Below are 14,130 nucleotides of genomic sequence, written 5' to 3' on the forward strand. Positions count from 1 at the left end.
CATCAGACGCCTCTAGTCTAGGGTCACAGCTCCATTGCTAACAGATGAGACATATGAGATCAACCCTTCAGTAATTTCTTCACAAGCTTTTAGATGGGTTTTGACTCATTTGCCCATGCACTGGTGCCTTGTGCCACTTTGGTGTCCTTTGGTGTCCAAGGTAAGTGTGTGGGACTGACAGAAAGGACATGCGAAACCTGGCCGTCTGCAGTAGTAAATCAAGGCCATGCTTATTATCCTTGGGTATGTCAAATGTCACCAGATGTCTGCAATTAGGAAATGGTTTGTACCTTCACAGTTAATATTTGGAAATAATGACTTGAGGGGATGAATCTGTTCCCCAAGCATTGAAACCTATGCTAGTATGAGATGACTTGTCTCCTTGAAGTGAATGTTTTTTCCAGTAAAGTAGCTCAGTAGCTATAATCACCTACAATAAAGACAATGTTGTTTGGATAGACAATTCACACCTACCAAGGTTTCTTCAACTAATATCAAGATTGATAAGTGCACTCATCTACAGCTGTTACAGGGAGGCAGCCTGTTGCTACAGTTTATACCAAGACTTAAGCTCAGCTATCTGAAAAGCTAAGAGAAACCTTAAATTGTTTTTACACCCATGGTATAATGTAATGTGGAAGATGATGGATGTATTTGAGAAAATGAGAGTACAGGGGAGGCAAAAAGCAAAAAGTGCTCCTTGATGCTAGTTTCTCCCTTGAGGTGTCTTTAATAACTGTGAAATATCCAACTTGGAATAATTAAGTTTCTGTGCTTGTTCAGCAAACTACTTGTGGTTTAACCCCAGCCGGCAACTAAGCCCCACAGAGCCACTCACTCACTCCCCTCCCATGGGATGGGGGAGAGAATCAGAAGAGTAAAAGTGAGAAAAATCATGGGTTGAGATAAAGACAGTTTAACAGGTAAAGCAAAAGCTGCACGCACAAGCAAAGCAAAACAAGGAATTAGTTCACTACTTCCATGGGCAGGCAGGTGTTCAGCCATCTCCAGGACAGCAGGGCTCCATCATGCATAACGGTTGCTTGGGAAGACAAACGCCATCACTCCAAATGTCCCCCCTTTCCTTCTACTTCCCCCAGCTTTATATGCTGAGCATGACATCATATGGTGTGGGATATCCCTTTGGTCAGTTGGGGTCAGCTGTCCCAGCTGTGTCCCCTCCCAGCTTCTTCTGCACCTGGCAGAGCATGGGAAGCTGAAAAGTCCTTGATTTAGTATAAGCACTACTTCACAAAAACTAAAACATGTCTGTGTTATCAACACTGTTTTCAGCACAAATCCAAAACATAGCCCCATACTAGCCACTGTGAAGAAAATTAACTCTACCCCAGCCAAAACCAGCACAAAACTTTAACCAAGAAATATGAGGGAAGCAATTAAGTGTTATGTACTACCAAACTACCATTCAAAGTTTAGTATGTGCTAATAAGAGAAACAGGACAAGTTGTATCATTATGTGAAATCACCCATGGTAAGTGGCCCCCCACCCTGAGGCACCTCATTTTGGTGTCTAGATGGTTTTAGGTCTCTCTATATGAACAGAAGAAAGGCATCATTAAAAAGCAAAACCAGGGAGGGGTGGAAGTTCATCTTCTGTACCAATAGGCACATTCACATTTTGCATTGATCTGATCACCTAGGCTCCATCAACACTTAGTGGAGGGAGGCAGGCAGTTCTCAGGTATGATTCATCCCATTCTTGGGAAGAATAATTCTGAAAGCGCAAGGCTTCTCAGCCTAAAATGTATCAGTGGGTCAAAGCCAATTTGACTAGTTGGACAGTTTACTTAATGGAATATAAAGCCAGTTTATAGTTTGGATCACTTAAACCACTGAGAAAAATGTCTCATTTCACAAAAAGGACAAAATAGCTTAGCATCACTGAGGACAAAGAATCAGGTCTCCAGCTGATGTGAATCTGGTGTAGCTCCAGCAAAGACCAATTGGCCAAGATTTACAAATAAATCATTTTTCATGTACAAAAGCTGCCTGGGCAGTCCTAGGGTAAACCCACTGTATTCCATTGACAGCTATGGTGTCAAAGACAGGCTGCTTTACAAGGGAAGGTGAGCTGAGGGTCACAACAAGGGAGGAAGGTCGCTACATCACCAACAAGGAGCCAGGAAGTCAAAGCAAATGCAGGGTAAGAATCAGCTCTGGAGACTGTAACCAGCATCAGCCAGGACTCCAGTGATCACCCAGCAAATCTGAGGTGACAGTTCAGATCCAGTCAAGCCAATGGGACAGGACTGGTGTCAGGAATGAGGAGGTACAAGACTTGCCGCAGACAGAGCTGCAACATAGCTCCTGTGTAGCACAGATGGGAGCCAAGGACAAGATTCTCAGTAAAAAGCAGTTCCCAAGTAGAGGTGGGGTTATGACCATGTTTCTTACCTGTTTCTTAATGACAGCTGTTATCAGCAAGCCATCCTTAAGTTAAATTAGAAAGGCAGAAGTGCACTGCAGTCCCTCATAAATGCAACTTTTATCTTACTATGGTGAATATGCATCAACCCCAATAAAATCTTGGCCAAATAGTCATCCAGTTCAAGCCATTGTAGCTGTACTGCAGTAAAGAATTGTATTGGGCATAACTGGCAAGGTTTTGGCTGGGGGGGCGAGCAGGAGGGCTACCAGGGTGACCTCTGAGGAAGGAGATAATTAAGTGCCCTGTGCTGATGATGGCTGCTTCCAGTCAGCTGACCTCCTTTGAACAAAAGGAGTTTGTGGCACTTCTGTGACAATGTATTTAGGAAGGAGAAGTAAGCACCCAGAAAAAGGAACAGCAATGTCAGAGCAGTAGGAGGTGTTCCATGGAAAAGCAGGTACACCCCAAAGGGACTGTGGCCTATGAATAAGACCACGCCAGAAAAGGTACTACCCCAAAGAGACTGTGGACCACAGAAGACCCATTCTGAAGCAAAGGAAACAAGCAAGAAGGAAGAAGCAGCAGAAAAAAAGTTTAAGGAATAAGGAGTGGCCAAAAGAAATGGCTGTGCGCTGAGCGCAACCTCCCATGCTGCTGCCACTGCATCAAGGAAATAACTGTAACCTGTGATGATGATGAGGGGTGTGGAGACTGGAAAGTGGGAGGAGAGGTGTCAGTGACATCACAGGCACCCGCACAAGCCGGGTGCCTGCACCTACCCTATCAGTTACCCCATGGCTGCACGTTGACATCCCACCAGCCAAAACGCTCTACTCTGACCCTGGCACTGGTGACCCTGCCGGGAGGGATGTGGACATTGTGGTGGCATGGCCGGACATCCCCTGGGTGATGCTGAGATGAGCTGCTGGGGAAGTGGGACCGTTGGTGCCATTTCTGGGCCTGCCAGGCCACCGCAGCATCCCTGCTTCTCTGTGGGACAGCTCCATGGAAGGGAAGGGGTTCAGTGTTTGGAGGTTACCAGGGCACGCCCCCTCAAACTTCCCCTTGGCTGTGGTTTCGGTTCTGCCTTCGCCCCCAACACGGGCACCCCCAGAAAAGGGGAAGAGAAACTGCATGATGAGGGGAGGCACCAAGGGACAGCCAGGGAGGAACAGTGGGTAGGGGACATTGTGGGGGTGAGGCCAGCTCTGGTCACCCCATTGTCCCTCCAGCACTGGACACTGGTGATAATGGGGACAGAGCAGGGGGATGGCCCCCACCATTCCTGTTCCCATGCCCCGGGGGCATTTGGGGAGGGGGACAGAGTTGCCCACCAAAGATGGTGGGAAGGAAAGGGGAGTGCCAGGCTGCAGCCCAGCCCCAGGCCCTCTGCTGGGGGCGTTTACAGGAGAGTTGGAGCTCCCCAGCAGTGTGGCGTACAGGGAAGCAGAAAGGCAGCTCCCAGGCCCCATGGTGTGAATGGAACTCCATGGAAATGAGGAGGCTGTTCATCCACCACAGCCCCCTGGAAGGTGCAGGGGGAGCTCCCTGGTGGGGAGACTGTAGTCCCATCCCTGTCCCAGCTTGAGGAACCTGCCCAGCCAAGTGCTGCCGCTCCAAGAGTCCAATGACTGTTGGTGGGAAACAGTCCCTTCCAGGCCCCGCAGCCCATCTCTCCCCTTGGGGACTGTCACACTACCGCTGCTCCAGCCCATCCACTTCCTGTGCCCCAAGAGGAACTCCTGGAGGAACCACTTCCTCCAGCCCTGCCTGCACCCATTCCTGACTCTGTAGCCGTGGGCCTGGTGGGAACTGCTCATCACCCCCTCCCTGGGGAGCCTCTTCCCCAGGGTCAGGCCAGCAGTGCCAAGACGTTAGGGGATATCACCAGCTCTCCTCACTCTCACCCCCCAGAGCCATCCATGGCCATGGTCTTTGCCCACAGGCCTGGCCCAGCTCTGCTCCTGCTGGTTTGCCACATCACTGGCTTCTACCCACGACCCATCAGCGTGGCCTGGCTGAGGGATGGCCAGGAGGTGACAAAGAGGCATGGGGCCAGCGCACAGCCTGGTGCCATGGGGAGCCGAGGCATGCAGTCAGGCTGTGGGAACAGGGTTCGCCTCCCCTGCGGGAAAGACAGCCACATTGGGGTGAACCCACCCGGTTAAGTAGGCAGCACTGAGCGGATGGAGATGTCTGTGCTACGCAGGGCCACACATGCTGGGCACAAGTGGCAGCAAGGGACGTTCCTGTCATGGACAGTGGATGCAGCCCATGGCCAGGTGGCACCTCCACCTGTAATGGGGGTAGAAAAGAGGGGTTGGGTCACCCGCACTGCCCTGGTTGTCAAGATGCTGCCACAGCCACAAGGGACCCCTCCTGCAGCCAGTGGAATGGCCTCGCTCCCACCCAAATTCCCACAGCACTCACAGCCATACTCTGGGTGCCTCAGACCAGCCCACCCCAAGCGGGAACCTCAGGGCCCTCCCCAAAACCTCAGTGCCAGCCCCATTGGCTGCCAGGGCCACTAGCACCAGTGGAGCTGCCCGGGCAGAGACACCCTGAGGAGAAGTGCATGGCCACGTCTCTCACAGCCCCTTCCTCCTGCCGCTGCATCCACTACTGCATGCTGCTGGCACCATGCAGCCCCCTCGACGCTGCCTCCTTCTCTTCCTTCTCCTCTGCCGCCTCCTCCTCTGTGGGACATGGGAAGACCTAGAGGGTAAGTGTGAGCCCTGGCTCATCCACATCTGCCCCCATGCCCCTGTAGGACCCCATGGGCGAGGGGCTTCCTGCTCCCCACCCACCTTGGACACTTGCCTCCTCACCCCTCCTTGTCCCCTGGCTCCACACCTCCTGCCTGGCAGGGATGCAGCCATGCCAGGTGGATGCAGGGAGTGGGAGCTGGGTCTGCCAAGGATGCAGGGAGTTTATGGGGGGACCACAGGTCCCTGCAACCCCGAGGACCCATCCCTCACCCCCTCCACTTTCCCCAGCCCTCTCCTCCCACTCCCATCTCCTCCTGTTGACCCCTGTCTCATGTAGGGACCTTCACTATCCGGCTGCTCCAGACCTCCACCTTCGAAAACACCTCTTTCGTGGACACGGAGGGGCTGGGCCTGCTGGAAGACATCGAGCTCGGTTCTCTTGATAAGCATACCTGGACCATCCGCTTCTACCAGCCCTGGGTGCGCCCAGCCCTGCCCCGCAGTGACTGGGACGCCATTGAGAACATGATCAAGATCTATTTGCAGCAGTTCAGCCACCTGATCAACGAAGGTGCCATGCAGAAAGATGTGCCCTGTGAGTACCCGGTCTTTGCATCCCCTCTCCGAACAGCATCTGGGAAGTGGGGAAGGACCCGGCAGTGCTGGCGCTGCACAGGAGATGCCGACCACGTCTGCAGGCAGGCAGTCCCAGCCTCTCATGCAACCCCTCTCTCCTCTCTGCCCCTCCAGACCCCTTTGTGGCCCAATGTATGGCGGGCTGTGAGCTCTACCCCAACAGGACTTCCCGGGCCTTTGCCTATGTGGGCTACAATGGCCAGGACTTCCTCCACTTCAACACGGACAATGCCACCTGGCTCCTCTCCCAAGACACCAGCCTGTCACGGTATGTCCAGGCCATTCTCCAGAACTATACTGCCTTCAGTGAGCTGGTGGAAGTCCTCTTCAACGATACCTGTGTTGATGACATGGAGATGTTACTGCACTATGGGAAGGCAGCTCTAGAGAGACAAGGTAAGACCACCCCAACCCTGGCACAGCCACCCCAAAGCCCTCCATACACTGAGGCCAAGCAGTGTCCCACCGGTGCACCCCTTGGCTCTCGCCCTCTAGAGACACCCATGGCCACGGTCTTCGCCCGCACACCCAGACCAGACCAGCTCCTCCTGGTTTGCCGTGTCACCGGCTTCTACCCACGGCCCATCAGCGTGGCCTGGCTGCGGGATGGCCAGGAGGTGCCGCCAGGCCCAGCACTCAACACCAGCGCCATCCTGCCCAACGCCGACCTCACCTACCAGCTCCGCAGCGTCCTGGCCGTGGCCCCCCATGACGGGCACAGCTACGCCTGCCGTGTGCGCCACCGCAGCCTGGGCACCCGCAGCCTCCTCATCCCATGGGGTAGGTGCCACCCATGGGGACAGGGATGGGGCTCCTGAGCTGCCCTGCCCCGCGAGGTGGAGCAAAGCTGAGAAAGCTCATGACAAGCTCTGCTCTTGTTTCTCAGGGAACTCAGAGGTGGTGCTGATCGCAGGGCTTGGGGCCGGGCTGCTGGCAGCCGTGGCTGTGGCTGCCATCGCAGCGCTTTGGGTGTGGAGACGCAGGTGAGGCCCTTTCTGTCCCTGGAGCAGCAGTGGGAGAGGAGGGGAGGAAACACCCCAGGGGACTGTTGCACTTAGCAGCGAAGCTCCTGCTCTGGCCCTGCCAGCTGCTGTCTGCACCCCCATGAAGTCTCTTCCATGGAGTACCTGTGAGCTGTCCCCCTCTCATTTCAGAAAGCACCAGCAGATGGAGGAATCAGAGTCCAGGAACTCCATCCTGAGCAAAGAAGCTTAGCCCAGAAGGGAGCCAACAGCCCCCGTTTCCTTCCACCACCCTCACAGGGACAAAAACTCTACCTTTTTCTGCTTGACAAAATTCTGAGCACTGCCAACTGTGAGATCAACTCAACCCGCTTCAATTTTCTAAGCAGACAAGGATGCAAGTCTGAGACCTCCTCACTTGTTACACACAATCACTTCTTACCTTGTGGCACTGCCCCATGCACCCACTGAGGCTCTTTAGGGCACCCCAATGCCCAGTGGCAATTTCTCTGAGTTCTGGTACAATAACACATTTATCAGTAGGTGGTAACCTGTACCCTTCTACTGTCGCTTTCTAGTATTTTTTCATAAAAGCTGCCTTTATTAACCATATTCCAGAAATATCTGTGCTGAGACTGAACTGTTCCACACAGACTAACAGCACCTGGCCACAAACTGTTTTACAAAGTGCTGAGTAACAGTGAAACTCTGATGTAATCCGTGGGAGCTGCAGTTGTGTATGAAATGAAATTAAAACATTCATGTTTTCGCTAAGAACATGTGCCTTTCTTCAGGATTTGGACAGGCTCGGGGAGGTTTTGACCAGCTGCAAATGGAAGCTGGAGCACTACTGAATTATTGGTGCTAATTGCAGGAAACACCAAAGCAAAATAAATAAATTTTAAAAAGTGTGTCTCTGCATATACAAACACGTTCTTACATATTTCATGGAAATAAGCAACTGTGCACATGGGGGTAACGTGCCCCCAAGCCTCCCAATTAAGGAGAAAAAGGAAGCCAATCTCCCGTCAGAGACAGCGGAGTTCAGACAGGCATAGGAAGGAATTTAGTTCGTGCTCCCAATCAATCATACACTTGAATGTGCGGCTTCAAAAGTTTTGGTTTCACAGGACAACCTCCTGGCAAAGTTTCACAGGAAAAGTCTCTGGCAGCCGTGCGCGAGCCAACTATCAGCTGAGTCAGAAGAAAACCTGGCTGGCTTGTGGCCACATCCACCACAACTCCACCGGAGCTGGTTCTCCCCTGGCCAGACTCTGTGAACCACAGTGCTGTGGGCAGGACTGAATTTCCCTGACAGCCAGAGTCACCTGCTGGCACCGCAGGGCTCAGGGATCTCACTGCAGGAGGAGTGATGCTGAGTCTCTCCCAGCCCTTGCTGAGCTAGGACAGACAGATGAAACTTCCAGCTGTGGGCAGGGCTCACCTCGGGGCTCGGAGCCCGCAGCCTCAGCACCAACAGGGCACATGGGGCAATTCATCTCCCAAATGGAATGAAACACCCTGCACCACTCACAGGACATGGCAGGATGAAGGCCACCCACCAGACCTGGAGAGCAGATGCAGCTGGTGAGCAAACCTGGTAAGAAAAGATGGTCGTGTGCATGACCTCCCAAGAGACCCTACAATAACACACACACAAACACCCCAGGTGTTTCAAGAGGTGTCTTCAGGTGTTTCAGCCCAGGCCAGCAGGTGCTGGTGCCTGCACACCCAGTGCAGCACCCAGAGGCACAGCAGCCCTGCTCACCTCACCCCAACTCACCCAGGCGTGGCTCTGAGCTCAGGGGGGTTACAGCCCTCACCTGAGGGGGGGACTGCAAGGACCAATGGTCACCTGAGGGGACTGTAAGGACCAATGTTACCTGCAGGGTCTGCGAGGACCAGTGGTCACATGAGGTGGAACTGCAAAGTCCTACAGTAACCTGGAGGGGGGACAGTGAGGACCAGTGGTCACCTGGGAGGACTGTAAGAACCACTGTCACCTGAGGGGACTGTGAGAACGAATGGTCTGTTTGGACAAACAGATCCATTTGTCCTGTCCTGTCCCCCTGCCCCCTTTGATCATTTGCTGACCAAAGGAAGTGACAACATCAAGGAGGAAGAAGTTGAGACCTCTGCTACAGCACGTAAGAAAGGGCAAAAAACCCAACAAAAACATGAGGACAAGTACATTCAATAGAGATGAGGAAGAGCTAAAGCAGAACTTGTGGTCCACTGCAACAGTGGGAGACATTTGGAGAAAATTCAGAGGGGGTCGAACACATCAAGAGCACCTGCAAAGCCAGGTGCCTGCACCTGCCCTATCAGCTACTCAGCCACCAGTGACCTCACATGCACCTGCACAAGCCAGAGGCCTGCTAATGGCCTATCAGCTGCTCAGCAAAAAGTGACCAACAGTCACCTTAGGGGGACCATGAGGACAAATGGTCACCTCATAGGACTAGCATGGACAAACACCCCCTGCCCCTTCCCTCACTGGCCACCCCATGGCTGCACGTTGACATCCCACCAGCCAAAACGCTCTCCTCTGACCCTGGGACTGGTGACCCTGCCGGGAGGGATGTGGACATTGTGGTGGCATGGCCGGACATCCCCTGGGTGATGCTGAGATGAGCTGCTGGGGAAGTGGGACCGTTGGTGCCATTTCTGGGCCTGCCAGGCCACCGCAGCATCCCTGCTTCTCTGTGGGACAGCTCCATGGAAGGGAAGGGGTTCAGTGTTTGGAGGTTACCAGGGCACGCCCCCTCAAACTTCCCCTTGGCTGTGGTTTCGGTTCTGCCTTCGCCCCCAACACGGGCACCCCCAGAAAAGGGGAAGAGAAACTGCATGATGAGGGGAGGCACCAAGGGACAGCCAGGGAGGAGCAGTGGGTAGGGGACATTGTGGGGGTGAGGCCAGCTCTGGTCACCCCATTGTCCCTCCAGCACTGGACACTGGTGATAATGGGGACAGAGCAGGGGGATGGCCCCCACCATTCCTGTTCCCATGCCCCGGGGGCATTTGGGGAGGGGGACAGAGTTGCCCACCAAAGATGGTGGGAAGGAAAGGGGAGTGCCAGGCTGCAGCCCAGCCCCAGGCCCTCTGCTGGGGGCGTTTACAGGAGAGTTGGAGCTCCCCAACACTGTTCCCGCAGCCATGGGCAGGGCAGGAACTGCTTGTCACCTCCTCCCTGGGGAGCCCCATCCCCAGGGTTAGCAGGCCGTGCAGGAGGAGCCTGAGCTGAAGGTGCCTGGGGGGGGCCCAAAGCAGCCTTTTTCCCTTGCGAGGCTGAGAGGACAGCAGCTGTCTTTCTCCAGTCAGGGCTGAAACTTGAAACTATCGTCACCTCCATTGGAGCTGGTGCATCCCACAAGAACGGGGATGGGAGCAAGGTACCATCGGTGGGGAGGGGGAGTCAGGGGGACCCAGCTCGGGTCCTCGAGCGCCTGTTTTCTCCTAGTGCCATTTCCTGGGCCTCCCTTTCCCTGCTCTCTTGTCCTAGATGGGCTCTCCCCAGCCCCAGCCTGTTGCGGCTCTTCATGCTTAAGACTTTATTTCGGCTTTCCTACCTCCCACACATCCCCAGCCCCCAGCTCGGGACCTTTGGGGCCCTCCCCGACACGTCTGCACCAGTCCCATTGGCGGAGAGCCACCGCTATGACTGCTGGGCTGGGTTGAAGCGTGGGACCCCACAGGTGCTTCCTCCTCCCACAGTCACTGCTGCTGCTGCTTCGGCCTTGCTGCGTGCACCATGCAGCCCCCTCACCTCCTCCTCTTCCTCTTTCTCCCCCTCCTCCTCCCTGGGATGTGGGCAGACCCAGAGGGTAAGTGGGAGCCCTGGCTCACCCCAACTGTTCTTACCCCCCTGTCAGAGGACCCCACAGGTTCCTCAGGGGAGGCATGGCCAGTCCACTGTCCCCTGCATGGGGGGGATGATCCCCAGCATCAAAGGGCCACCCCCTACCGCGCAGCACCCAAAGGTGCCTTGTCCCTGCCCACCCTCTCTGTTCCTGCCTCCAGCTCACGGCTTCATGCCCTACCAGCTCCAGCACAGGGGCTCGGGCACTGAAGCAGAAGTGGGGCCAGGGGTCCCCAGCCAGGCCTGGGGTTTGGCATTCCCCCAAAGGTGCCTTCCTCCTGCAGGGACCCTGTGGGCCCCGGGGGGACCTCAGCTCCACGTTGTGCTGTGAGGCCCTTCCAGCAGCTCCTTGTTCGTTGGGGAGCTACACCTGCAAGAGGGTGTTTCAGGTGCTGCTGTCACACAGAGCGTTTCACCACAACCCTGTGAGACCTCATGTTTCCAGGGCAGCAGCAGCAGACATTGGAACACGGGATTGACCTCTGGGCTGGGCTACTCTCCTGCCCCTGTCAAGGTTTGGTCTCCTTGAGCTCCTGATGCCTGGGAGCCCCCAAACCTGGACGAAATGCCCTTTCCCTTCCTCCATGTCCTCTGCACCATGTGCAGGTCTCTGGCAGATCCAGGTCCTGGCATGGGTGCTTCTTCTGGGGGAAGCATCGCCCCAAACAAGTGCTGAGGTGCCCCCGACCATCTGCCCCGCACAGCCAGATAGCAGGCGCTGGGCAGGAGGGAGGCGGGGAAGGGAGGAGATGAGGTGCCTGAACTCCTGTATGGGAGAGAAATACCTCATTGAAAGTAAAATAGAGAAAGAAAAAGAGCAGCAGGGGGCAGAGGAAGTTCAGACAGGAAAGCAACCCTGAGCCCATGAGGAGGTGGGAGTCCAGTGAAGACATGCCTGGGCAGTTGGGGTGGGGTCCCTGTGGTGTGGGGTGAAGAGTGTAGAATCATAGAATGGGTTGGATTGGAACGGACCTTTAAAGATCATCTAGTCCAACCCCCTGGCAATAAGCAGGGACATCTTTAACTAGACCAGGTTGCTCAGAGCCCTGTCCAACCTGACTTTGAATGTTTCCTGGGATGGGGCATCTACCACCTCCCTGGGCAATCTGTTCACTAGAACAGTCCCTCGCTGTTTCACCACCCTCAGCATAAAAAATTTCTTCCTTATGTCTAGTCTGAATCCCGTTTCCCCTCCAGCCCCCCGCCTCATCTCCTGTGTCCTGCAGCCCTTCCCATCCCCATCCTCTTTCCCAGCAGAGCCGCAGGTTTTCAGGGTGCTCCTGACCAGCCTCTTCACCAACGTCAGCTCTGCCGAGGTGTCCGGGGTGGCTCTCCTGGGGGATGTACCCATCTTTGCACTGGATCCTGCCAACTGGAGCATCCACTTCCACTGGCCCTGGGCCCACCAGGCCACAGCTGAGGGTGATATGGAGAAGATCAAATCCCACTCCAAACTCTTGCTGCGCAATGTGGTCCGATACGTGCATGAAATGGTCCAGCAGGCGCAAATGGACTGTGAGTAGGGGGACAACCCCAGCCAGAGCCCCAGACCCTTTCCCCAAGTTCTGGCTGTGCCCTCCTCCCCACTGGGGTGGCATTTGTGGGGTCTCAAAGGGTGTAACAGCTCCTGAAAGGGTAATGGGAAATGCTGTGGCTGACGGGGCACATGGCTAGCAGGGGCAGGGAGGGCAGCGCACTGAAAACACTCCTCAGGGCTCCTGCCATCTGGCTCAGGGGAACCCTTCTGCACACCAGGGAGCTGCCACCAAATTTACTGGGGCTGCAGGACCCACACAGCACAGACCAAGGAAAGAGAAAGTTGGGAGCAAATATTTCGGGGGACAACACTCTTTGAGCAACTGCTCCGCACTAACTGGCCCTGTATCCATTCCGGCCTTCTAAGGGGACTGAGGGCTTGCGGGGTGTCCTGGGGCTTCCTGAAGCATGGCCTCATGCCCTGCTGCCCATTTCACCCTGCTGCCCATCGCACCTCTGCATGTACCTCCAGCCACATCCCGCCTCGTGCCATCCATGTCCCACACCCTCACGGGATCTCTCCACCGGCTCTGTCCTTGGCAGACCCATTGGTGGTCCAGATCCGTGTGGGCTGTTTGCTGCACCCCAATAGGACAAGCTGGGGCTTCATGGATGTCGGGGAGGGCGGCAGAGACCTCACAGCTTTCAAGGTGGAGAGGCAGTGCTGGGAGCCCCAGCAACCATCGCTGCTAGCAGAGCTGGTCAGCAAGTCCCTCACCAGCAAGAAGGCCATCACGGGGCTCCTGGAGCACCTCCTCTCCATCACCTGCCAGAGCTACATCCTCACCCTGTGCAGGTATGGGAGGGCTGATCTGGAGAGACAAGGTAAGACCACCCCAACCCTGGCACAGCCACCCCAAAGCCACCCACGCACTGGGGCCAAGCGGTGCCCCACCAGGGCTCCCCCCACCCCTTGGCTCTCACCTTCCAGAGACACCCATGGCCACGGTCTTCGCCCGCACACCCAGACCAGACCAGCTCCTCCTGGTTTGCCATGTCACCGGCTTCTACCCACAGCCCATCAGCGTGGCCTGGCTGCGGGATGGCCAGGAGGTGCCGCCAGGCCCGGCACTCAACACCAGCACCATCCTGCCCAATGCCGACCTCACCTACCAGCTCCGCAGCGTCCTGGCTGTTGTCCCCCATGACGGGCACAGCTACGCCTGCCGTGTGCACCACCGCAGCCTGGGCACCCGCAGCCTCCTCATCCCATGGGGTAGGTGCCACCCATGAGGATGGGGTGCAGGGTGCAGGTAGCAGCCACTGGCCCTGCGAGGGGCAGCTCCTGCCTGGTGCTGCCACACTCACATGGCCACCCTCTTCTCTCCTTGTCCCAGAAAACCGCAGCACAGCTCCAACCATCAGCATCACCATCACAGTGCTGCTCCTTGTGGCCACAGCCTCTGCCGGGGGGTTTTGGTGGTGGAAGCGCAGGTGAGGTCTCCCTCCCACTGTCTGCTCTAAAGTTCATGGGCAGATGGGTCGGACCAGGAGTTGCAGCAGCAGCAGCTCTGCAGGGATGAACTCCCTGGCCCCAAGCATGGCTCATGGTGGTCCCCCCCTTTCAGGAAAGGTGATGAGGCCACATGGGAGACCCAGGAATTCATCATTTGAGGCCTGGCTGCCCGCCCAGCAACGAGCTTCCTTGCTGCCAGCTCTCCCTGCTCATCTCATGTCCCATCCCTACCCATCAGCACCAACAGGGTTTGCTCTGGAAAACCACCACATTAAACAGCTACAAAATTCCCCAGTTGCACATGGGTCCTGTGGCTCTCACCCTCCTTCCCTCTCACGAGGTCCCCCAGGAAACCCCCCAGCGTGCTGCAGACACATTGTGGCCAGGAAGACTCTCCCTTTTCCTGGACACTGGCCGATCTCCCCTGGCATGTCAGGAGAAGCAATTCCTCCACCAATCTCTCCCACATCTCAGTATCTCCATGGCCAGCGTCTGTCCCTGGCAGAAGGGCAGTGACAACCTGGGGGGGGGGACAGAGCAGGCCACAAACCAGAGATAGGTGGAGGGATTTGAGATGTTTCACT

At 55.8% G+C, this 14,130-nt stretch overlaps 2 protein-coding genes across 2 annotated transcripts; both read left to right on the forward strand.

Annotated features, from left to right (window-relative positions):
* Window positions 1-5,029: 5,029 nt before the first annotated feature.
* On the forward strand, window positions 5,030-6,948 carry LOC142415427 (antigen-presenting glycoprotein CD1d-like). Its single transcript, XM_075513753.1, has 6 exons — window positions 5,030-5,111; window positions 5,435-5,692; window positions 5,848-6,129; window positions 6,229-6,513; window positions 6,620-6,716; window positions 6,888-6,948. The coding sequence occupies exons 1-6, from the start codon at window positions 5,030-5,032 to the stop codon at window positions 6,946-6,948; spliced, it is 1,065 nt and encodes a 354-aa protein (XP_075369868.1).
* A 3,552-nt stretch (window positions 6,949-10,500) lies between these two features.
* Window positions 10,501-13,528, forward strand: LOC142415698 (T-cell surface glycoprotein CD1b-3-like). Its single transcript, XM_075514348.1, has 5 exons — window positions 10,501-10,519; window positions 11,752-12,069; window positions 12,634-12,915; window positions 13,022-13,306; window positions 13,428-13,528. Exons 1-5 carry the CDS (start codon window positions 10,501-10,503, stop codon window positions 13,526-13,528), a joined length of 1,005 nt encoding a protein of 334 aa, XP_075370463.1.
* Window positions 13,529-14,130: the final 602 nt, after the last annotated feature.

The sequence above is a fragment of the Mycteria americana genome, chromosome 11, assembly GCF_035582795.1.
Source record: "Mycteria americana isolate JAX WOST 10 ecotype Jacksonville Zoo and Gardens chromosome 11, USCA_MyAme_1.0, whole genome shotgun sequence".
Lineage (NCBI taxonomy): Eukaryota > Metazoa > Chordata > Aves > Ciconiiformes > Ciconiidae > Mycteria > Mycteria americana.